General features: G+C 46.2%; 1 protein-coding gene across 1 annotated transcript; it reads right to left on the bottom strand.

The window, feature by feature from the left end:
- Positions 1-1,685: 1,685 nt before the first annotated feature.
- LOC115313404 lies at positions 1,686-22,612 on the bottom strand. The gene is made up of 5 exons (XM_029972364.2): positions 22,478-22,612; positions 18,710-18,876; positions 17,656-17,735; positions 9,597-9,689; positions 1,686-1,810 (listed from the first exon to the last, which is right to left on the bottom strand). The coding sequence occupies exons 1-5, from the start codon at positions 22,610-22,612 to the stop codon at positions 1,686-1,688; spliced, it is 600 nt and encodes a 199-aa protein (XP_029828224.2).
- Positions 22,613-23,056: the final 444 nt, after the last annotated feature.

Raw genomic sequence — 23,056 nt, 5'->3', positions numbered from 1 at the left:
CCTTCGGTCAGCATCGCCGAGCTACGTGGAAAGAAGCTGTCCTTCCTCCATAGTAGAGAGGAAACGAACTTTACTGGCTGCTTCTGGACTTTAGGTGAAACGGAGTATACAAACCCGAAGACAAAAGTTAAGTGTATTTTTTCTTTATGTCTTGGGAAAAAAATATGTAACGAGTAACATATATCCGTTACTTGAATGAAGTAACGTAAGTACGTTACTCGTTACTTGAGTGAAGTAACGTATGTACGTTACCCGCTACCGTTTTGAAAAAGTAACGAGTACGTTACACGTTACCGAAAAAATATTGTGTTACCGGTACCGCGGTTACTTTTAGCGCGTCACCGCCAACACTGACTCATACGCGACCTCAAGCAAGCGGTAATGACCCATTACGGAAAACACACACCAAAAAGACAAACATAATTTGGTGCGCAGCTTTTATCGCGAAACCCGCAAGGAACGTTCGGGTGCACACTGTGGCCTCTTGGATTCACTGATATTGACACGAATGAAGAGGTAATGAAACAAAAAATAACTGAGGAAACTAAACGTTTAATGGGGCGGACTTGTGCCCAAAACAAAAAGGGGAAAAAGATAACAACAAAGCGTCGCGGGCGTCGAAGGCGGCGAAACAGCAGGATCGAACGCTGAGGCGAAACTGACCATGGCTCGCCAGAGAAGGTCTGATGTACACGCGTGGGTTTCTGGAATGATCGGCGTAGAAGGTTCGACGCGTAGAACATTCGAATCTCGAACAAGCAGCACGATTCTCGATTTTACCAGAACAATAAATTGCAATAAAAAAACAAAAGATGCATCGCTCCCAGGAATTGAATTCTGGCTTTTTGGCGTGGGAGGCAGGCACAATAGCCGTTAGGCCACGCGCGCGCTGCCTACTTGGCCAGCTGCGCGAGCGGCAATATCTCAAAAACGTCTTTAAACCTTACAAAAAAAAAAAAAAAAAAAGAAACAATTGGCGTATTGACGTTGAAAATGAGACAGAAATGCCTGTATTTACTCAATTCGTCCCCAAAAGAGCTCTCCATAGTCAGGACTGCGGGTTTCCATTATATTGGGGCAAAATCGCAAGGCGAAAGATCGGTCACCGAAAATTTCGTCCGCTATGCGGGGTGTCCGTTTTATTGGGGTCCATATTACCGAGACATGACTCTAATAGTAGGTCCTATCAGGTCTACAGGAAAGACTGCTTGATAACTCGTGGTGCTTCAGGAAGGGTCACTATATTCGGATCGACACTAGTGTGCATTAATTCTGGCTACCACTTCCATGTGTTCCTCGCTTTATTGGAGGCCCTTTCCAGGTTTCTTTGTTCTCGCCGGAAGCTCCCCGCAGCCAATTGGAAGCATCTTCAGACCGATATTACCATTTTTTGGACCGCTCTGAATCTGTCGGAGAGGCGAATAGGCTGATCACAACAGTGTAGCAGCTCACGCCCCCTTCCCACATAGTACCAGCCTCCCGAGGCGCCCGAAACCATGATGAGACGTCATGATAGTGTTAACAGTCTTAAAACCGTCAAGACTGTGATTGGGAAAGGTTTTAAAGTCGTCCCACTTCAGCAACATTTTGACATTTAATCGTTTATTAAAATAGAAAACAAAACACTGAAAAATACATTGAAACACCTTACTATCTTGGCAAAATCTCCACTTGAAGTAGATTCCTTATGCTTTGCATTTCCTTTCATCATAGACGTGATATTTGATGGTTCCACATAGCAAGCTGTATGCAAAGTGACAAAATTCGGGAACATGGTTGACATATTTAGCATCTGCCCAGAGCTGGCACCCTGTGAATAAATATGGACGAACAGTGATACAGATAAGGTGAAAATCGAAGCAGGAATAGGTAGTAATTACAATATCAGAAGAGGACGTCGCATTTTCAAAACATCTGATTTGTAAAGAATGTGAAATACTTGCTAGAACTTCAGCCGGCATACATTTTCAAAGCATTTCAAAAGCTAAACCAATGAATTTCACTGAAAAGGGGCTGGTGTGTAGAACCCGTGCTGTTCTAAATACCGAAACTGCAAGGCGCTTAATGCTATGGAATACGTAAGGAGCGCGTTGCACATTTTCCAATTTTACACTTGGCATGTCCTAGATCTTATCACCTTTCTAATTCCCACTCTTGGGCATATACTGCACACTACTGTGCTGTTCCATATGTATACCACGCTGCTTGAAAAGCTTCACTCAGGATTCACAAACTACAAAATAACAATAGAGTATCAAGTTTTATAAAGTACATATTAAACGCGTGTACTTGTAACATACATTAAATCCCGAAAAAAAACACAACAACTTCCGCCTGCGACGAAGAAAACGGTTTAAAATGTGGGTGCGCGATTTTTCAGGATGCCAGAAAAAAATGTTATAAAAAAAGTAGGAAACACCCGGGTACCCGCTGCGAGCTCGCATGCCGCAGGAGCTGATGGCACAAAACACGGAGGCCACAACAAGAGTTACATTTTACTCGTATGAACATATGCGTCAGTAGTGTTTATGTCGCGACGCGACAGCACGCGCACGGATGAGCGCCAGCTTACGCCATGTATACAAAGTGTGGCGACGGCTGTTAAAGTACACTCCAGCTAAAGGGACGCTGGCTGCATGATTCTGCCACTGTCTGCTACATGACAGAGGCTGCCGTCCAATATCTGGTCTCATTTCTATCACGTCGCGCGGCTATACACGCCTTGCACGTCGCGTCATATGGCACCGTGCCTACCGCCATTGCTCGGTACCACGCTCCTGGGCCCGCACTTTCAGCAGTATACATTTCGTACCATCGAGTTTGTTCTTCTCAGAACGCCTTGCCGAGAATACCAAACTGGATGGTGTCAAAGGTGTGGTGCAGAAGGTACGAGAACGGGAGCATGGTACGTAGTAATGGCGGCTGATGTGACGTCAATGCATGCCATGTATAGCAATCATCGCTGTGACGTGACCCAATGCCGCGCTGCCACGACACATGTCAAGGCTTGTTGATATGGCAACCGCCGCGCAACGACAGCTTTCGTCGCTCATCTGTCTCGGGTAGAGCCACTCTATATGGCAGCGTAGCTGCCAGAGTAGCGACACGACGCAAAATTATCTAGATGCACGACGTCAGAAGCGCTGATAGTGATCTCCATTTTGGGCCTGGGAGGTTGCCATGGTAATCGTGCTTCTAGCGACGCCGGGCGGCAACCTTAGTAGTCTAGTTGATATCTCCATTCGTTCATTGAAAAGTGGTATAACCGCCGAATTCATAGATCCCACTTCACTCGAACTTAACTTCCAACGCCCTTGAGTGGGTGTCATTACGTTTCATAAATCCCCCTTCACTCGAAACGCTCCCTCGCCTCGCACTTCACTCGGACTTTTCTCGAAAAAATTCAAGTAAGCGGTGGCACCGCCCTTCAACTACACTCGAGCCTCCCTTCATCGCAAAAGATGGCGGGTTACCCGGGTTATCGGAGTGATGCCGCTCGCAGGATCGCGTCTTTTGAGTTCGCTACTCGTGCGTGCGACCTTGTGTTCGGCGTTATGTACCCGCTCGGTCCGTCGGTGCCGCGGCGTAATCTATCGGACCGCCTGAACCCGATGGAGCTGTACAGTGACCGCCAGTTCCTCGCGAGATATCGCTTTACCAAGACGACGGTGAGGGAACTCCTGACGCTGCTGCCTCTCCAGCAAACCGGCGACAACCGAGGACTGCCGCTCACCCCCCTGCTCCAGTTGCTGGTCACCCTTCGCTTTTACGGCGCCGGGACCTTCCAGGTGGTAGCGGGAGACCTGGTGCATGTCTCCCAGCCGACTGTCTGCCGCACAGTGAGGACGGTGACGACGCTCATCGCGAGGGTGCTCTTCCGAAGGCTGGTGCACTTCCCGGCTGCGTCGGAGTACCACGGCGTTATGCGCGTGTGATACTTCAGTTTGACTTTAAAAGTGAACCATCAGTAAAGCAGGCATAGCAGTTTGAACATGATTTATTGTGCAGCCTTCTGGCTCAGCTCCTGCAGCAGTATGTTTTCCTTGATACACAGGAGCTTCATCTCCATTTCGTGAATGGCATTTCTTTTTTTCAGCTCGTCCTCGCGCAATTTAATTTCCATTTCATGCAGCGCAGCTCTCTTGCTGAGTGCGTCGCGGTGGTCCTGTTCAAGGAAGTTGCAGCGCAGGGCATGCTCCTGCTGGACAAAGGCCATCCTCATATCGTTTTCCTCTGCGAGGCTCCTTTCCAGCAGCGCCATACGTCCTCCGACCTGGCGGGCACCACTGCCCACAGCTGCTGCCGCACTACCACTGTTGCACGCTGCAGCAGCCGCAGGTGTAGGAGCTGGTGACCCTGCAGTAGATGTCTGGCTAATCAGGCAAGCTGCTGGGGCTGCTGCAGGTCTATCAGCGATGCAGGCAGCTGCTGGTGACAGTGGTGCACCGACGTCTGAGGCAGGCCCAGCTGGTGAACCGGGCTCCTCTGCAATTGAAAGAACACGTAGAAGTTATGAAGTGAACAATGGGACATACATGAAGAGTAGAAAGGGTTTTTATAAGTTTGAGATTGTATTTTTGTTTTTCATGCAGTTGCAATTTGAAGTATTTGATTTTTTTTTTCTGCTGCTGATCTAATGTGTAACAATGTTTTCATCCATTTTGAACCTGTGCCATAAACTAGGCCACTAGATCACTTAACCGTTTCCACCTTTTGGAGTGCTTGGTATAGATATTTCTTGGCAGAAATCATGCTATGATTATTTTAATACCCTGTGCTGTTTGTTTCTTTGTCAGGGGAGTATGGTCATTGTTAGTCTGCAGTAGTTGCCATGTACTGTTTTGAAGCTGTATGGAACCCAGCCCTGCAATGATATATGTTACCTTGTACATAAGTAATGTACATGCTGTTCGCACCATTTGTTCATTTTTACTAAATTATCTTGAAATTGAATGTTGTCATGCACACTTTTTACTTTGTTATTGACGACACAGTCATCTGCAACAAGATTAATATTAGATGAGATGGTTGCTGCAAGGTCATTCATGATTATTAAAAAACGTAGGGGTGCCAGTATGTACTACTGAGGAACACCAGGTGAAACATTTCTGAAGGCAGACTCATTATGATCTATAACCGTATCCATGCATATCCATGAGAAGATCAGTGGGTAAAGACGAAAAGGTACCAGTTTAGAAAGTACAGGTCAAGACATGGAAACGGTTCAAGCATTCTACCCAAGTCGGCATCAAGAGGGTCCTCCTCGCCGTCCAGCATCGGCTGCAGTAGTCGGAGAACTGGGAGGCTGCAGACCGGGGGCAGATAGGGTGCCCCATCGCTGTCCTCCATATTTTCCTGTCTGTTGAACACGTGTGAGGCCACCGCCCCAACCAGCACGGAGGTGGCGCTCATTGGCTTGCCAGGTGGCCCCCCTCCTAAAGGAGCAAACAGTAGTCAATCTAGGCACTCCAAGTTCTAATGTTATCTAAGATCTGTTTTCCTTTTTAAATATACCCCGATTTATAGGCATGCATTTGCTGATAGGGAATGTTCATCCCCTCTGCCCCATGCGTAATGAAATGAAATATTGATCATCTGGGTGTTGTCAGTTGTGATCTACTGTACATGTCCGCCGCAAAAACTGCAAGTAGAATTACTGATTTAACGGTAGTATTATATCGTGCTGCGGTTCCGTTCATGCTGCTCCATTGTCAGGTTACTACGGTATTCAACTGACAGCATTAGGTTGCATAACCGACTTGTCTGCGCACGTTCACGCTCCATCCCCCATGACAGGTATTCCAGAAACAACAGTTCGAAACAAGGGCGAATTTGTGACCGACAGTTCGGGCTACAAATGTGACCCATCGCTCATTCCGAGGCACTTTCAGCGCGATGAGAAACCTGAACGAGAGACTTGCCTGTTTTGTGGACCTTGTTTTTTTCTTTGGAATGGTCCTTCTTCGCTTTGGCCTTCACATTTTCCCACCATTTTTTTAGCTGTTTCACGTCCCGTCGATATACACCGTGGTTGCAGTTATACTCGTTGCAGAGTCGAATCCAAGTTGCCTTTTTTTTGTTTAACGACGATTCGTCGGTCTTTTTACATTCGATGATTTTTTTGTACGTCATTACAAGTTCCATCAGTATTGCCTTTTCGATCTCTGTGAACCGCGCAGCGGGTGCCTTGGCCTTATCCATTACACGCTACGGAAATGAAAACTTTAAAAGAACAAACCAGCAGGGCAAGTAAACACGAAAAGGCAACGGCGGTGGTGGCGTTGGAACAAGGATATCGGAAGGACTTGGAATGTATTCAGCATGGATATTGATGGCTATATTGCTGGCCAATTTAGTTTGAAAGAAGATGCACGAGCTACGTTCGTTTCTGAAATCGCAACATGTTTGTTATGTGCTAATATTTCTTTATAAACACAAATTATGTAAACACACTAAGAATTAACTTACTTTTGTGGTCTTACGCAAAGTATAAATATAAATTTCTTTTCTACTCTCGCTCCCGGACGCATCCCGTAGAAGGGCTCCCTTCACTTGCTCGAGTGAAAGCGAAGTGCCATTTCAGAATGGTAAACCTCACTTCAAGTGGAAGTGCCCCTTCAACCGCCCTTCTGTAAGTGAAGGGTCGCCCTTCACTTGGCATGACTCGGAGTGACATCTATGAATTCGGCGGTAAAAGACCTATAAGACGCTTGGCATCGCGGTACGGCAAGAACCTCTGGAGGAACGGTGCCTGTTTTTTCTAAAAAGTGAGACGGTTTGCAGCCCGGGGACTGTCGGGCGACGAGAGCTGCTATGGTACCGTACGTGCACGGACAAGGCGAGTGGTTTTCGGCGCCACCGGGATGGCGGCCGCTTCGTGGGACGAACGTACCGTCCTAGTACTTTCGGACTTCGCTCCGATGGAACAAAATTTCGATTACGCCGGCCACGGCAGGACGATTGGCTCGGGACATGACTGCTGCTCGCCTGCCCCATAGTGAGCGAGTATATGTTTAGCATCATACTTCAAGACCCGATCATCCCTTCAAGATGAGATTTTCTCACCGACTGGTGAGGAGCGACGTCGACGGGGTTCAACCAAGAAGGACGGCATGGTGGTCTCTAGGGAATCGTTGACGCCATCAAAAGAGACGGACGCCGGATATGAGGTGTTCTTGCCGACAAGCCAAATGGTCGTTCGGAAGTTTACCGGCATTCATTAAGTCAATATTTTTTTATCTGGTGTAGCACACATGTCCGTGTTAAAGGGGCCACAAAATTATTTTTAAACTTCTTCCTTACCTATAATCTTCAACTCAAAAGAGAACTGTGAAATCACGCAGTCGTGAAATGCTAGGGCACCGTGCTTTTTAAGCACACCGTAGAACTTGGCATTCGCAAGTGATGTTAAGTTTTGTCAGGACACTCATTGGCCAGGAAAGTGAATTCAAATATCCATGGACGAATTGATTGCTGACGAGCGCATACATCCGAGTGTCGCAGTTATCGTGTCCAATGCGTGAGTTGGGGTCGGCTGAGGTCATTTTGGCCTTTGTAGGCATTGTAAAGAGGATATTTGGAACCAAGCACACTGACATTAAGGAGCACAAAATGGGCCCAGCTACAGAAAATAAATATTACACTCGTAAGAAATAAATACGTCTGTAACTTGTTAATTACAAAGACGAACACACCTCTGAGCATCTAAGTTTAATGGTATGTGTTGATGCGTTGTTATATAGCAGGACATTTCATATACGTCACTTGAGCAAACGCCAGTTTTTCACTTGAAAAACAAACCAAAAAACACTGCGGTCGAATGCAAGCTATTGCAACGAAAGCAAGTTATATCAAAATCTTCAGAACTGCCAATTCGTAAAATTGGCGATTAGTAAAAAAAGTTAAAGATCGCAGGAGCTTCCTCGCTAAAAAATGCTGTGATTATTCAGTGACCCAGGGCTGAAACAATTTCCCATAGGCCCTACACGCGCCGTATACCTTTCGTTATGATTCTCAGAAATTAAGACCTTCAAAGGAAGCTAGGAAAATGCGAAAAGTTTATCCTAAAAGCTATGTACTGGAGCGCAAGTTTGTCTGCTTTTTTTTTTTGCAGGGGTTGTGGTGACGTCAGAACGCCAAGATCTGAGTGGCTTCGATTGAAGGATAGGGGGTAGACCTAAAAGCAAGCTGCCTTGAGGCCTACCCACTATTCTTTATTCAGAACCAATCAGAGCTCGGCGTCTTTCTGACGTCACCACAACCCCTACTAAAAGAAGCAGACGAACTTGCGTGGCGCATATCGTAAAATCGTTGATTAGTATGCTTGGGAGTTTTGTGAATATTTATACAGCGTGTAGTTGGTCAGCCATTTCAAAGTGCGACGAGTCACTCGCTGTATATGAGCAATTTAGCCAATGCAGTATAACCGCTAGCCTGGGGTCTATAGGTCTTTAACGTGCACCACGCAGTAGTGATACACAACCGCAGGCCGGTACGATGCTCATCCAGATCGAAACGGGCAGGGGTGGGGATTGAACCCAGGTTCCGTGATTGATTAGTACAAAACGTAAACATCGCAGGAGCTTCCTCGCTAAAAGTTTGTGATCATGCGGTTACCTGGGGCAAAAACAAATTCCCCAAGGCCCAACATGCGACGCATAGATTTTGCATCGATTCTCAGACACTCCAATGTTCAAATAAAACTAAGAGAATGCGAAAATTGCATGCTATCGATCCTCATTGCATGTCTTATCGATCCTCAAACACATCCGGAAACCCGAGCACCGCTAAGGTGATATTACTGATGCTGTCGCACAGGTGCTAATATCTAGAGCGATCTTGCACAGAAAGGGTATAAAGTATCATTCTTTCAGATCTTCACGTTATACCTACGTCAGAAAGCACGAAGAAGCCCTAAATCGTCGGCAAGCTGCGGCATATCACGACTCCGCGCACCGAACGAACTCGCATCCACCAGCTCTGGACGCTGCCATCTTACCGATGACATCACGGCTCTTGAGAGGTCACGTGACGACTCGTCACTCGGTTGCTATGGAAACCGAGCCAGCTCAGCTCGTTGCTATGGTACCGCGTGTGACCAATCGCGGCGAGAGGCGGCACAGGGAAAAGCGTGGCGCTACTCTGGCAGCTACGCTGCCATATCGAGTGGCTCTAGTCTCGGGTGCCAGTGTTTAGAACACTGGCACCCTTCCTACGACGTTGAAGAAGAAAAGGGTCAGTAATTAAGACGACCGCCACCGAATGTCGTTATTAAGTTACCCCATTAGGTACACGTAAAAACAAACTATTATTTATCGCGTTTAACGCTATACTGCAACCAGCAGTGTAGCGTTAAAGGGGTAGCTTAAAGGGCATTTCCCTCTAAGCTACCCATTTTGGAACCGCAGCCTTTGTAGATAAGAGTGGGACAACTGAGGGAGTCCCGTCAGGCATCCCGTGCATTAGATTATGGTGTTGTCGATGTATTGGTATGTTTCACCCTTCAGATATTTCGTCCGAAAGAAACGGGATAGGCAACTTTCTGAAGGAGTCATGATTTCATGTAGTGGGAAAAAGTCTGGCCACTTCCGGTTTACCTTCTCGTCCATTATGGAATCGCAGTACCCTAATTAAGGCACAGGTCATGTAGTCTGTATATGCAACCGATGCCAGATAGGGTTTGGTACCTGCTAAAGAAAAAAAGTTATTGGTGAGCTGTTTGTCAACATAGAAAAGAGATGGGTTAAGGCTGGTTCACAGACCCGTTTTCTTACGTTACGTTACGTTACGTTGCGAAAAGTCACCGAGAGATCTGTTCTTCGGATTAAGCGTGGCTACCACTTCAAGGAGATAGCCTGGCACGCGACATTCGAGGCGCGAATGCTTCGGTGACTGAGACGTAACGTAAGAAAACGGTGCTGTGTGAACTGAAGGCATCCTAGTGTGAACCAGCCTTTAAAAGTTCTACCGAGCTCATATACGTTACCACGACCACTCGATTAGGACTCCCCTTGGGAGCGGCCTGCCGTATGCCTCACTCCGCCGGTGAGAGCGATAGTTCTACTTTACCCAGCGCCAGCCGTGGCGCTCGTTATCGGTGAGAGATAGAGTTCCTTTCGGGGGAGCATATCGAGTTATAGACGCTTTCAGCGCGCGCCAGGTTGACCCGCCATAGCCGACCTTCTCTTGTCTTACCGAGATGCCGAGCCACTGAAGCGGGCCTTGACGAGTCTCCAGAAGGGCATATGCTGGGGAGAAGGACACAGTAACACTTAAAATGGCAATAACCGGTCCTGCTGTTGTAATGATGAAGTGGAGCGAACGGAATACTAGGGAACAAAAACTGAAGGTCAGTTATGGCGGCGCCCATGCACAGCTGCCTGAAAGCGTCTATATAGTATGTACTTGTTAGCCGTGCGTGCTAAAAGCGCGAGATAGTTGCTTCGAAGGAAGCCTCGGCGGCTGCATGAGCGCTCGTGCAGCGAGTGCTCCAGTCAAGGCAGTAAAGGCTAGTCCATGCTAAGGTAAGACGAAATATAGTGAGAGGGGAGCAGTACGCCCGGCCCGGCCCGGTGTGCCTATTTAGATTTTTTTTTTCGTGAAGCCGCAAGTCTCAATTCAAACGAGTGCCAGCTTGCATGAATGATATGACAAATCTGTGTAGAATAAAAGCACATGATTAATCTTTCTGCGAAAAGATCACTCAGCTGCAGGCTGCGCGTTAAAGCTCCATTCTGCTGGCAGTATGAGCGAATTGTCGTTTTCTTGTTCCCGTAACTGTTGCCACGTTTCTATTACCACTGTAATATAGACGCTTTGCAGCAGCTGTGCATGGGCGCCGCCATAACTGACCTTCAGTTTTTGTTTTCCTAGCCGCCACGGTGGCTCCGAGGCGAGAGAGCCGGCCTACGGATCCCCAGGTGGCGGGTTCGAATCCCGACCGAGGTGCCCGCAATATGACGGAGGCTTATTGCGGAGAAGGCGCCGTGTAACCGAGCTTTCGGTTGCACGTCAAAAGATCCCCAGGTGGTCGAAATTAATCCTCAGTCCTCCGCTGGGGCGTGCCAGATGCCCGTCGTAGGTTTGGCACGTAAAGAGAGAGAGATTTTGGGGGTTTATGGCGCAATAGCTACGAGGCCATCTGCGCCAAACTAATTGAAGGTTTGTACTATAAAACAGGTTTTACAAAACAGCTAACCAAAAAGCTATAATCGGTATAAAAGGCCAATACTACCAAGAAATTCTATTACTCGTTCAAAAGAGACCAGAGGATTCTCTCCCAGAAGGAGAGCAGGATGAAATGGGATATGATGTTGAAAAAATTCAGGGAAATGAATGCGGCGCTTGGGCTCAAGACCAGGGCACAACCACAAGATATGCAAAACAGTGAGCCTATCACCACACTGATCGCAGACTGGTGGATCTTCTCCCGAAAGCAGATGCCTATGGGTTACAAAAGAGTGTCCGATTCTCAGACGGCACAACAACGTTTCATGAAGTCGGCTCTTGCATGAAGAGCTTTCCCAAACTCCCAAAGCCGGTTTGGTAACATGAAGCTTGTTACCGATCTCCATGTCCCATTCCAATTGCCAAGAATGAAGAATCGAGGACTTCACCAAGGGCTTAATATCTTGATAGGGTAAACAGGACAGAGATTGTGGAAGGTTACCGGCAGACCCTGCAAGCTTGTCGGCTTCTTCATTGTCTTGTATGCCAATGTGACTGGGTACCCAACAAAATTTTATATTTTGACCTCCATGCAAAGCAGTGTTAAGTTTATATTGAATCTGTTGTACAAGCATATTTTTAGTGTCTTTAAGAGAGCAAACTGCAAGAATCACACTTTGAGAGTCAACAAACAGGACCGCCCTCAGTATTTTCCTCTTGATAATGCATTCGATCGCCATTGATACCGCATAGAGTTCCGCCGTAAAAACGCTGGCGACACAATCGAGTCGTTGAACCTTGGAAAAGCGTTCTGAATACACAGCGCAACCGACAAAAGAAGAAGTCTTAGCACCATCTGTGTAAACATGAAGATAACCATCATACTTAGTTTGCAGTTCACCAAACTCTTGCATAATTACAGCATGGAAAATGCCGTGCTTGTTGAACTTCGCAAGAGACCAGTCAGATTCAACTCGCTGTGCTTTCCAAGGTGGAATACCGTTGACTTTCCTAACGAGGCCGACCTGGCCCAGAGGAAGGTGCAGAGAAGTGCGAAGATGTTCAATACGGAAGCTTAACGGAGTCACAATGCTTGGTTTATTTTCAAAAAGGCGAAAGAACCTTGACCTTGTAAGTGAAGAGTATGTCGGATGCTGGGGGTCGGCCAGAATCTTATAAGCATATGTTAGACTAAGATATGTACGTCGTTTGTTCAGGGACAGCTCATTGGATTCTGCATACAAACTGAGGACGGGCGACGTCCGGGAGGCTCCTGTTGCCAGTCGCAAGCCGAGATGGTGAACTGGGTCCAACATTTTAAGGGCAGAAGGCCGAGCCGATCCATACACTACTGCACCGTAGTCAAGACGGGATCGTACAAGGGCGTTGTATAACTGCAGGATACATTTTGTATCAGACCCCCAAGACTTGTGAGATAAAACTTTCAAAAGGTTTGTGGACTGAAGGCATTTTTGCTTCAGAGCTTTAAGGTGGGAAATAAAGCTAAGCTTTTTATCAAATATTACACCAAGAAATCGGTGCTCCTTTTTAACTGGAATAGGTGTTCCATTTAATTTCAGGGAGGGATCCAAAGACAGCCCGCGTCGCAAAGAAAAAGGAACACAGACCGTTTTTGAAGCAGAGAACTTGAACCCATTTTCGTCGGCCCACTTGGACAATTTGTTTATGGCTAACTGCAACTGGCGCTCACAACTAGAAAGGTTACAGGACGATGATGAAATCTGTATATCATCAGCATAAAGAGAATACGAAATAGATGGTGGCAGCAGTCGTGCGAGTGAATTCATTGTCAGCAAAAACAAAGTCACACTTAAAACACCCCCTTGAGGGACTCCATTTTCTTGAACAAAGGAGTCAGATAGGGCTGAGCCGAGACGAACTTGGAAAGTCCTGTCTGTCAGATATTCCTTTATGCTTCGCAGCATACGGCCCCGGATATTACAGGCATACAGGTCTCGGAGAATCCCATACCTCCACGCTGTGTCATATGCCCTTTCTAAGTCGAAAAAACCGCAACACAGTGCTGCCTGTTTACAAATGCCTCACGTATCACAGTCTCAAGGCGAACTAAGTGGTCAAGGGTAGATCGACCTTGGCGAAATCCACATTGATTGTTATCAAAGACCCTCTGGCTTTCTAACATGTAGACCAGTCGTCTGTTTATAAGCCTTTCATATGTTTTCCCAAGGCAGCTTGTGAGTGCAATTGGGCGATAGCTTGATGGTTGTGAGGGGTCTTTGTCAGGCTTTAGGAGGGGGATGATATGTGCGTGTTTCCAAGCCTGAGGGAAACATGCCTTTTCCCACAAAAGATTAAAAAACAGGAGAAGGTTTTCAAGGGATTCTGGAGAAAGGCGGCGCAGCATTTCATAATAAATTCCATCGGGACCAGGGGCAGAGAGCTTTCTCACATTAAGAGCCATCTCAAGCTCGCATCGCGTAAATGGTTGGTTATACGATGCCGAGTTTCCTCCTGACATGACAAGCTTTTGCCGTTCCGCACGAACTTTTAACTGTCCGAAGGAAACACTGTAGTTGGCCGAACTAGATGAATTATAAAAATGTTCCCCAAGCATGTTACCAATATCTTTTAGAGACGAAGAAGGAGCATTAAACGTTGGAATGGCAAAGCACCTGTAATCCCCATTTACTTTCCTGTATCTGTCCCAGGCCTCCTTGGCTGGGACAAAGCTGGTTAAACAAGAGAGATACTTCATCCACGACTTCCGCTTTGCCTGCTTCCTAGTCCAACGAGCCTTGGCTTTTCGTCGCTTGAACTCAACAAGGTTGCTTGAAGTGGGGTATCTGCGAAATCTGCCCCACGCCCTATTTTGGTCCGCCCGGGTTGTGGCACACTCCTTATTCCACCAAGGTTTACATGTTTTGGGTATATTACCAGATGTTTGGGGAATGGATTACTGAGCAGCCTTTAGTATCTGCTCAGTAACATAAAGTGTAGCGTTCTCAGGGGACATAGACGAAAGAAGCGAAGGATCTAAAGTGGAGTGAAGATTAAAAAGCGCCCAGTCTGCCTTGTCTAATTTCCACCTAGGGACCCTCTTTAAAAGATTAGGCAATGGAACGGTACTCTCTAAAACAACTGGATAGTGATCACTACCAAAAGGGTTATGAAGAACCTTCCAGGAAAAGCAAGAAAGCAATGAAGGTGAAGCAATAGAAAGATCGATGGATGTAAATGAGTTGTGTGCCGCACTAAAAAACGTTGGCTCTCTCCCATTAAGAAGGCATAACCCCGAAGACAATAAAAGACGTTTAATCACACCACCACGGGAGTCTTGACGGGTACTACCCCACATAGGATGATGAGCGTTAAAATACCCCAAAATTAAAAACGGTTGTGGGAGCTGTCCTATAAGTCCCTGAAGCTCTTGAAGGTTTAAAGGAGCATTAGGTGGCAAGTATAAGGAAACAATTGTTACAAGGCGGTCTAGAAGGAGACGTACTGCAACAGCTTCCAGGGGCGTGCAGAGGGGGACTTGAGAACAAGCAACTCCCCTCTGTACGACCACTGCAACACCACCAGAAGGGGTGGAAGAGGGGCGATCTTTTCTAAAAACCTGATGACGTCTTAAAATATTAAAAGAATTAGTGTTAAGATGGGTTTCTTGCAAGGCGAGAGCGATGGGTCGAAGCTGATCCATAAAATAGTTGACATCATCAATATTTCTTAAAATACCGCGACAGTTCCATTGCATAAAATGTAACTTAGTCATCTATAAAAGGCATGTAAATATAAAACTGAAAAATAAACTTAGTAAAATAAGTAAGACTGTAAAGTCAACACAAACTAGGTGGAAGACATTGGGATCATCATTTGGGTGGGACAACAAGCTTCTTATTCTTTTTATGTTTACTGGAGGGCGTTTCCCACTCCATATTGTCCTGGTCGGACCCAGGAGTGGACAGATTGTCAGCATCTGTTGACATCTCCACCTCCTGAGAGGTATCCGTTGTTTTTAGAACAGCACTTGTCCGGCCAGCTGTGCGGGGGGGCAAACCCCGACCACGACCGGCTGGGGGGGTTGCAGACGAACTGGGCGACGGGTCGTCTGAGCTCGTCTGGTCCCCTCCTTTCACAGGAGCTGCATGGGCACCATGCTGCTCCTTCGGTAGGGGGGCCCTCTCTAGCGAGCAAGAGCGAGAAGCTCGCTCCATCTCCCCATGGGGCGACCTAGGAGAGGGGGCAGGCGCGGCTGCTGCCGGCCTGTCCCTGGAAGGAGGAGCAGCACGCTTGCTACCACCAGGGGCTGGAGGAAGCAGCCGCTGCTCCAGTCGGGGAGCTGGGGCCCTGCAGTCGGCCGCCAAGATCTCGGGAGAGACCTGGGTGGCCCTTGACTCCGAGCGTGGTGCAGGGCCCCTGCGCACCACCTCGGCAAAACTCCCCTTTGACAAAAAGGAGAACCGCTTCTTGGCTTCTGGGTATGATATGTTTTCTTTAACTTTGATGGTAAGAATTTCCTTTTCTAGCTTCCAAGAGGGACATGCACGATAATAAGCAGGATGTGGTCCACCGCAGTTAGCACAGAGGGCCGCAGCCGCCTCGCAAGTATCGGAAACGTGACCTTGACTACCGCATGCACTTCGCACACGTCTCCTTCCCTCGACAGCTGCGTGTTCCATGACCAAAAAGCTGGCAACGGAAGCACCGCTGGGGGTTGGGGACGTACGGGCGAATGCGGCAGTTCAAGTATCCTGCCTTGACTGTCTCGGGGAGGGTATGTCTTTCAAACGTCAGGATAACATGTCTCGAAGGAATTTGTTCGCCATCTTTCCTAAACATAATGCGTTTCACGGCGACGACACCGGCACCCTGGAGTCCCTCGAGGAGTTCTTCCTCACTAGTGTGCAAGAAGTCGCCCTCAGAGAGGACTCCACGGACAGTATTTAGTGTGCGATGAGGACTCACCGACGCCTTCACGTCAACGATGGTAGTCAGTTTAAGAAGTGCGTCACTTTGTTTTTTTGTATTCACTTCCACGAGAAGGTCTCCAGTGTGCTGTTTTTTAGCCTTGTAGGAAAACCCTACAAGGTTTTCTAGCACCTTTGCTACAATAAAAGGTGACAGCTTGGAAACAGGTCTTTGTTCATCCAGCGAATGAACGATGAAAAACTTAGTAAACGTTTCTACTTCACATGCTTTGTCGATGGTTTTTTGTTCGGGGCAGCGCCTTTTGAGGGCGTGCCCTGAACGGGGTTTGGAGGGGTGGGGCGCCATAAAAGGGCAAAGAGTGTTCGGAATCCGCGGTGCACCGCCCACCACCGAGCCCAACAAGGGGTTAGGTAACGCACCATAACAAGAAGGGCTTGGCTGGAGACGTTACGCTAACAGTGCTGCCGGGAAACTATACCCAAGTGTGGGTCAAGACAGAGGTCCATTGCCACCCAAGGTTAGCCCTTGCCGCCAAAGAGGGGTGAAAAAGGAGCAAAAGAAATGAGAAGGAAGTGAAAGAAACAGGAAAGGTAAAAGCGAAAGATCGGAGGGGATAGTAGAAGAAAAGGCGACTAGACTGAATCATCCTGGCCGGGCCTTACCAGGACTCCCGTCTATGAGAAGCGGGGGCCGAAGTGGTGTATTGCCTCGCCCGGGGGGCCCCGAAGAGTCCAAACCTGCCCCGGGCTCAGCTCAACCACCAGGATTCCCTTTTCCCCAGACACGGGAAAGCCACGCACAGCCAGACGTGAGCGGGCGAACCCGCATGGCTCGGGGTCCGTGGAGACGCCACTCTCCAAACACCTGCTTTCACAGGTGCCCCCTGCGGGGGGTTTGGCACGTAAAACCCCCAAATTTGGCTTTAGTTTTTGTTTCCTCTTATTGAATTTTCTTCACTTCATCATTACCATATCAGGCCAGGATATGGCCATCTTAAATTCCATTGCGTCCTTCTACCCAGCAATGGCCCTTCTGGAGGCTCGTCAACACCCGCTTCAGTGGCTCGGTATCTCCATAAGACAAAGGAAGGTCAGCAATGGCGGCTGTAATCTGGCGCGTGTGTAAAGCGGCTATAGGAGTTATAGTTCGGGCTTACAGACTTTCCTGCGGTACAACATAAGGTGAAACAGAGTATAGCTTTCAGCTCACAAGACCGCTCACCCATATGCAGCGCCCCCACGGAAAATGGGAGAAGTTCTCCTTTCACGCTCGCTCTTTTGTTTTCGGAAAAACATCGGCAGGCCGGACCAGCAGGGGAAATCGAGTGGCCGTGACGTTACGTTACGACGAGCCTTGTGTCCTTGGTTGCCACGGTAACTCACCGTTCTAGCTCGTCGTCGCCGAAACATTAATGTTTAGAATGTCGCGTGCCAGGCTATTTCCTTCAATTGGTAGCCAGGATTAGTACTAAGCACAGATTTCCCAATGACTTTTCGTAGCGTGACGTAACGTGACGTAACGTAAGAAAACGGGCCTGTGTGAGCCAGCCTTTAAAAGCTTCTAATAGTAGAACCTTACCGTTGTTGAGACTGTAGATAATGTTCGGGTATTTATAGCCTCTGTGTGATTTGGCTCCGAGGTATAGCGTGATGTTAATTCTGCAATGAGACCCAAGCATTTTGTGACGGTCAAGTATGCTTTGAGATAATAACGTTCATATATTCGACCAAGTTAATAAAGTACCCTACGTAACGAGTGATGCAGTACCTAAACTTCCCCCGCAGAATCAGCCAAGAATATTCTGACGTATTTTTATACAGAGGTCTTTACCGTGTTTATTCACCAGATAATCTTTGCGGCTAAAGTTGTTTCACTCAGAAGTAACATTCTTTGTTATAGGGTGTTTGCACCGATGTTATTTCGTCCACCATTTTGTAGCCATGAGCTGTTTGGTGTGTGACGAAGGCAACGTTATTAAAACACTCAGTTGGGAAACTCACCTTTGAAACCTGGATTGCTGGCGTCCACCGAGACCAAACTAAATACGATAACAGCGCCACCCTTTACCAAAGCCCTTCGAGATGGCGCCACCGGCCCTGTGCGACTCGACCTGAACCAGTACGTGCAGCCGTGTTGTTCCCGGAGTGGCCGCTGCGAAAGAAATGACGGCGTTGCGATTGCCAATAGTTCTGTTCTCGAGTACGGATCGGAGCCACTTTTTTAAAGCCGGCTTCTATGGCAGTTTCCCAACTGAGTATTCTAGTAACGTTGGCCGAAGGCGAGCATTTAAGGATTCACATGAACCCTCAAATGCGTAGTGCTCAGAAGCTTACAAGTCTCACAATGTTGACATCTCAAGAGGTTGCAATGTAATCCTTTAAATCAATTAATCTGTCTGGAAAAAAAAAACAAAAAAAACAAGAAAACGGAAAAAATGGCGGATTGACGTTATGTGAAAGCACCCAATTGGAGAGAGCATAGAGTTTCTATATTGATTAACTGAATAGGGTGCGCTTAATACGCATTGAATTCCACAGATAGTCATAGGAAGAACGTACTGCTGTTTAATGCGCACTTCTAGGTATATTACGAGACTAAGCGCAAATATTAGGCATTTGAAAACAACGCTTACGGATTTGTTTGGACGCCTCGCTGGAACGAAACGAGTTCTTCGACCCATTTTTGTTGAGTATTTTTTCGCATTCGTTTCATGGAAACGCATGTGATATCGTTGCCCATTGTATCATCAATTGAAAAGAGAGAGTATAAGAGAACCATCGTCTTGTGGCTTGTGAGTACCTGTATATAAATACGCTTTTTGGAAACGGAACACTGTTGAGCGAGTATGTCGTGCTAGGACAATTCTCTGTTTCAGGTAGCTTAAAGTTGTAATTTCAAAATGAAACACGTTCGAGCATGTTGTGTCGATTTATTTTAATGTGCTTCATAACTCATAATATACTGGCTGCTGTAGAGGGTTCAGGATACAAAACTTAAATGGGTAGATCATTCTTGAAATAATGCTTGAAGGTTACTTAACATATACACGAGGTTTCGCGATCTTTAGAGCTATAGTTATTGCAATGATCAATTTACGAATGTTGATAATTTTCGTCTGGCGACCAGGCAACACTGCTCAAGTTAGTCACACTACAGTTGAGCCAGAGGTAGCACGACAGGGGTAGGATTGGGCGTCATATCGAAGATTTTTGGGGGCCCTCGGAGCCCGAAGGGAATTGGTGTAGATGTGGGAGTAGCATATGTCCCAGTACCAGAGTCGTGGGAAGCTCCTGAGTGTGAGTACCGCAAGAGCAGAAGGGAGAGCAGGAGGAAGCCCCGTAGAAATAAGAGAAAGAATTGGCTTAACATAGACTTCATAAACGTTCAGGGAGGTAGAAACAAAATAAAGTGGGAGGAGATTGGTGATCAATTAGAGGCTGGAAATTTCACAGTGTATGGGCAGCAGAAACTCAATTTAGAAATGCGGAGGAACCGCCGTACATGCCAGCATACTCCTGGATGGGGAGGTGAACGCAAAGGCGGAGGTCCAGGCATGTTAGTTAAAGGACAGGACTAGGAAAGAGAGAAAGAACGCTGCAGAGAACACCTATGGCTGAAAGGTAGGGTAACAGGCTTGAACACTCTTTTGGGGTTTTGCTTACCTGAAAACAGGAAATGTCTAAAGGAAGAAAATACAGAACACTTTACGTGTATATTGAGGGACATCAGAGAAATTAGCCTTAATCAGGAAATAACTATCATAGGAGACATGAATGCCCACTTGGAAAAGTTTGACGGATTCACAGATACAACCGAAAAGTTGCTAGAAAATTTCTGTCATGCCCTGGACCTAGTGTTAGTTTATGCACAAGTAAAATGCGACGGGAAAACAACGAGGGAACGAAACAACTCACACTCAACAATAAAATATTGCCTCATGTCCCACAAACTGTATGACAAGCTAGGAAGTATGGAAATAGATGAGGAAGGTACAATAAGCTTAGAGTGACCACAAAAGAATTGAGATTACATTTTGCGCATCCGAACCAGAACAAGCTCAAGAACGAGGGGGTAAGTTGAAACTAAATGAAGCTCAAATACAACAAGTATCTAAAAGTATCTATCCAGGAAGAGAATGAACGTATGAAGATTTAAAAGGAATCTTTAAAATATAATTAGAGAAGCATCGAATTAAACAAAGATGAAAGCAAAAACGAAGACACAAACCAAAAAAGCTGATGGGATAAGAAGATCAAAGGAGCCATAATGCTGCGCTAAAAGGCATTTAGGGAGCATAGGTGGGCAAAGAAAAATCATGCCTTTCGAGCTGAAGTAGCATCAAAATGTGAGAACTTTCAAGAGCGGAAAAGGGAGACATCAGCTTTAATACAGGTCAAACTTTTTAGTTTGACCTGTTTTAGGAATGCAGTGAATGATAGAAATAAATGAAAAAGATAGGTAAGTGGAAAACAGGTTTTGGGAGCACATTAAAGCGCAGAGGAGAAAGACAAAAGGTTTCCAACACATACTGACCACACAGGAGGGGAGTAGAGTAGAGGGAGAGGAGGCACGGGAATATATTAGGCGGTCAGTCGAAGAGGCTTTCTCAGAGCTTGAGCAGAGGAGGACAGTAGATAACACTGACAGCAGCGGTGTATAGGAGGAGTAGAATCGTGTTACAACGGAGACGACCACAAGAAAATGGGATAAAGCAGAAAGTAAGGTTCCAGCAGATATAGCGACAGGCCAGACGACATACCCATGGAACTCATTAAGACACTAGGAAAAACAAGCAAATTGAAGTTACGTACTGCATGCGATTAATCAAATACTTATGGGAGGAGAGGTACCCAGTATTGCAAACTAAGTAAAATGAGACTGTATAAAGTAAACAAAGACAACATTAAGACATATCACCCAATAATGGAAACTTCAGTTATACATAGATTCTCTATGCAGATAGTAAAGCGGAGAATGGAAGAATGGGCAGAAGATATGCAAATACTGGAGGAGGTCCAAAACGGATTCCGAAGGGATAAAAGACTTGAAGATAACTTATTCGTCACTACACAATGTATAGAAATAGCAATGAAGAACCAAACTCCGTTATGGTTAGTTCTTTTTACATCAAGGAAGCATACAATAATGTGAGCCAGGATGTCGGGTGTCAGCTGAAGGAGTATAACTTAAATGCATATTTGATTAGGTTTCTTCAGCAGGCGTATACTTCGTTTCAGCTTCCGTCCGAGCGCAGCCAAAGGCTGAGGGACGGTTCGCAACTTCGAGAAGAGCATTCCTACGCACCACAAAGTAGTCCGCAAAAGCAACTTTTCTTGAATAACTGTTTTGTGCGTAAACACTGCACACTATTCCAGATGTGTACTGCGAGAGAATGATTTGCAACTCTTAGCGAGAAAATGACAGACGCGCCGTGCAAGCAAGAACGGCCGCTACGACGTCTTATTTAGAAGGATGATAAATTGGAGTCTAGTCAAGCAACTAAATGCATTTCATTTTCGACTACTACGCGCACAGGACGACCTCATCCATTAAACGTTGTTCCTTTTCAGTGTCATATAAATCGTTCTAAAAATTCGTTTTTCTCGACAACTATCGATGACTGGAATGAAATTGACGGACAGATACGTATTGTTTCTAGTGTTGATTTTATTAGCGAAATTAACGATCTTTTCTTTTTTCTATAATAATGCAAGTCGTTTTCAGTGAACAATTTTGGAGGGCATCTGGTTTTTCCGTGTTGCTCTGTTCATGTGTCTGTATTTTCCACTCCTGCAATGACCTTATATGAGGCCGCAGAATGTACAAAGGCATGAATTAGAATAAATAAAAATATCCTATATTCCTCTGCTAATTGTTTAAATTCTTAGATGGACATTCATGGGGGATGATTCCTGTATGCCAATGAATCTTACAGTTTGAATTACAAGTGAAAAATGTAAACTGACAGTTTGAGGAAGAGCAAGGGCATGCTACCTGAATATGCTGTGTCATGACTGAGGCATATGCTATGAATAACTGCGAATAACAAGGGCACGAATGGTGACACCAGTTCTTCCATTACGATCCACAAGCACGACCATAGAGAAAAAACTATAAAGCTGTATCGTGGTCACCTGAAGAACAGTGGCGAAAAGCTAACAGCTCCTCGGGGATGCGTTACTAATTTTCCAATTTATGTGCAGTATTAAGATACTTGTACGATTTGAGACATCTGTACCATTTGTTATGTGATCGAAGCACACACCTTTAACATAAAAAACAATTTTGTTTCTTCAGACTACCAAATCTTATGAAAGCCACTTTACGCAAACGTGCCAAACATGTCTTCATTTTTTTTTTTGAAATGACAACTATTGTAAGGAAAATAGAAATACCGTACCCGCCAGCCATCTTGATATTTTCCGAGGTCCGGTCTGGTTTCGTAGAAATCCAATACCTTCTTCACTGAATTTAATATTTTACCGGCATTGCACAGTTGAATCGAGACCAAGGTCAAAGTCAGGCTCCTCAGCATGTTTCATCGGCGAGCTGGACCCTACAGCGTTCGGAGTGACACTGGAAATGAGAAAGGCCTAACACTTGTGCTGAGTCCAGCTTGTGGCAAGAACTCGCGTGACTCGGTGCCTGAATACACCAACACCTTTAACAACGTTTCTTCATGTTTACTACAGAAGCTGAGACGATTGTCCAGACTGAAGGAACTTTACCAGGAGGTGGAGGGCCGGTGTTGAGCTTTTTTAAATTCTTCTAATGTAACACCTTAAACTTCGCGTAAATATTTCTTATACGAGTCCTAATTTTTTTGGTTTTTTTTGTTTTCGGTACATCTCTAAAGTTCCATGGTGCACAAGATCGACAAATTACCAAATTTCAGCTGCAAGGGGCGACGAAAGTTTGGTTTCATGATCAAATATTCCATCCAAATAAACAAGTGACCATAATAAATAGATATCAAATG

This window comes from Ixodes scapularis, unplaced genomic scaffold, assembly GCF_016920785.2.
Source record: "Ixodes scapularis isolate PalLabHiFi unplaced genomic scaffold, ASM1692078v2 PGA_scaffold5__190_contigs__length_132052651, whole genome shotgun sequence".
NCBI classification, from domain to species: Eukaryota; Metazoa; Arthropoda; class Arachnida; order Ixodida; family Ixodidae; genus Ixodes; species Ixodes scapularis.
Note: the sequence above shows the minus strand (reverse complement) of the source record. Positions and strands in the feature narration are given on the sequence as shown.

Bases quoted from the DNA above. Each gene is read 5' to 3' on its own strand.
- LOC115313404 (XM_029972364.2), bottom strand. From the start codon at position 22,612: ATGCTGAGGAGCCTGACTTTGACCTTGGTCTCGATTCAACTGTGCAAT. The intron at 18,877-22,477 runs GTACGGTATTTC...ATTTATATACAG, and splicing joins AATATCAAGATGGCTGGCGG to GTACTCACAAGCCACAAGAC. The intron at 9,690-17,655 runs GTAAGGTTCTAC...TTTTTTCTTTAG, and splicing joins TATCTACAGTCTCAACAACG to CAGGTACCAAACCCTATCTG.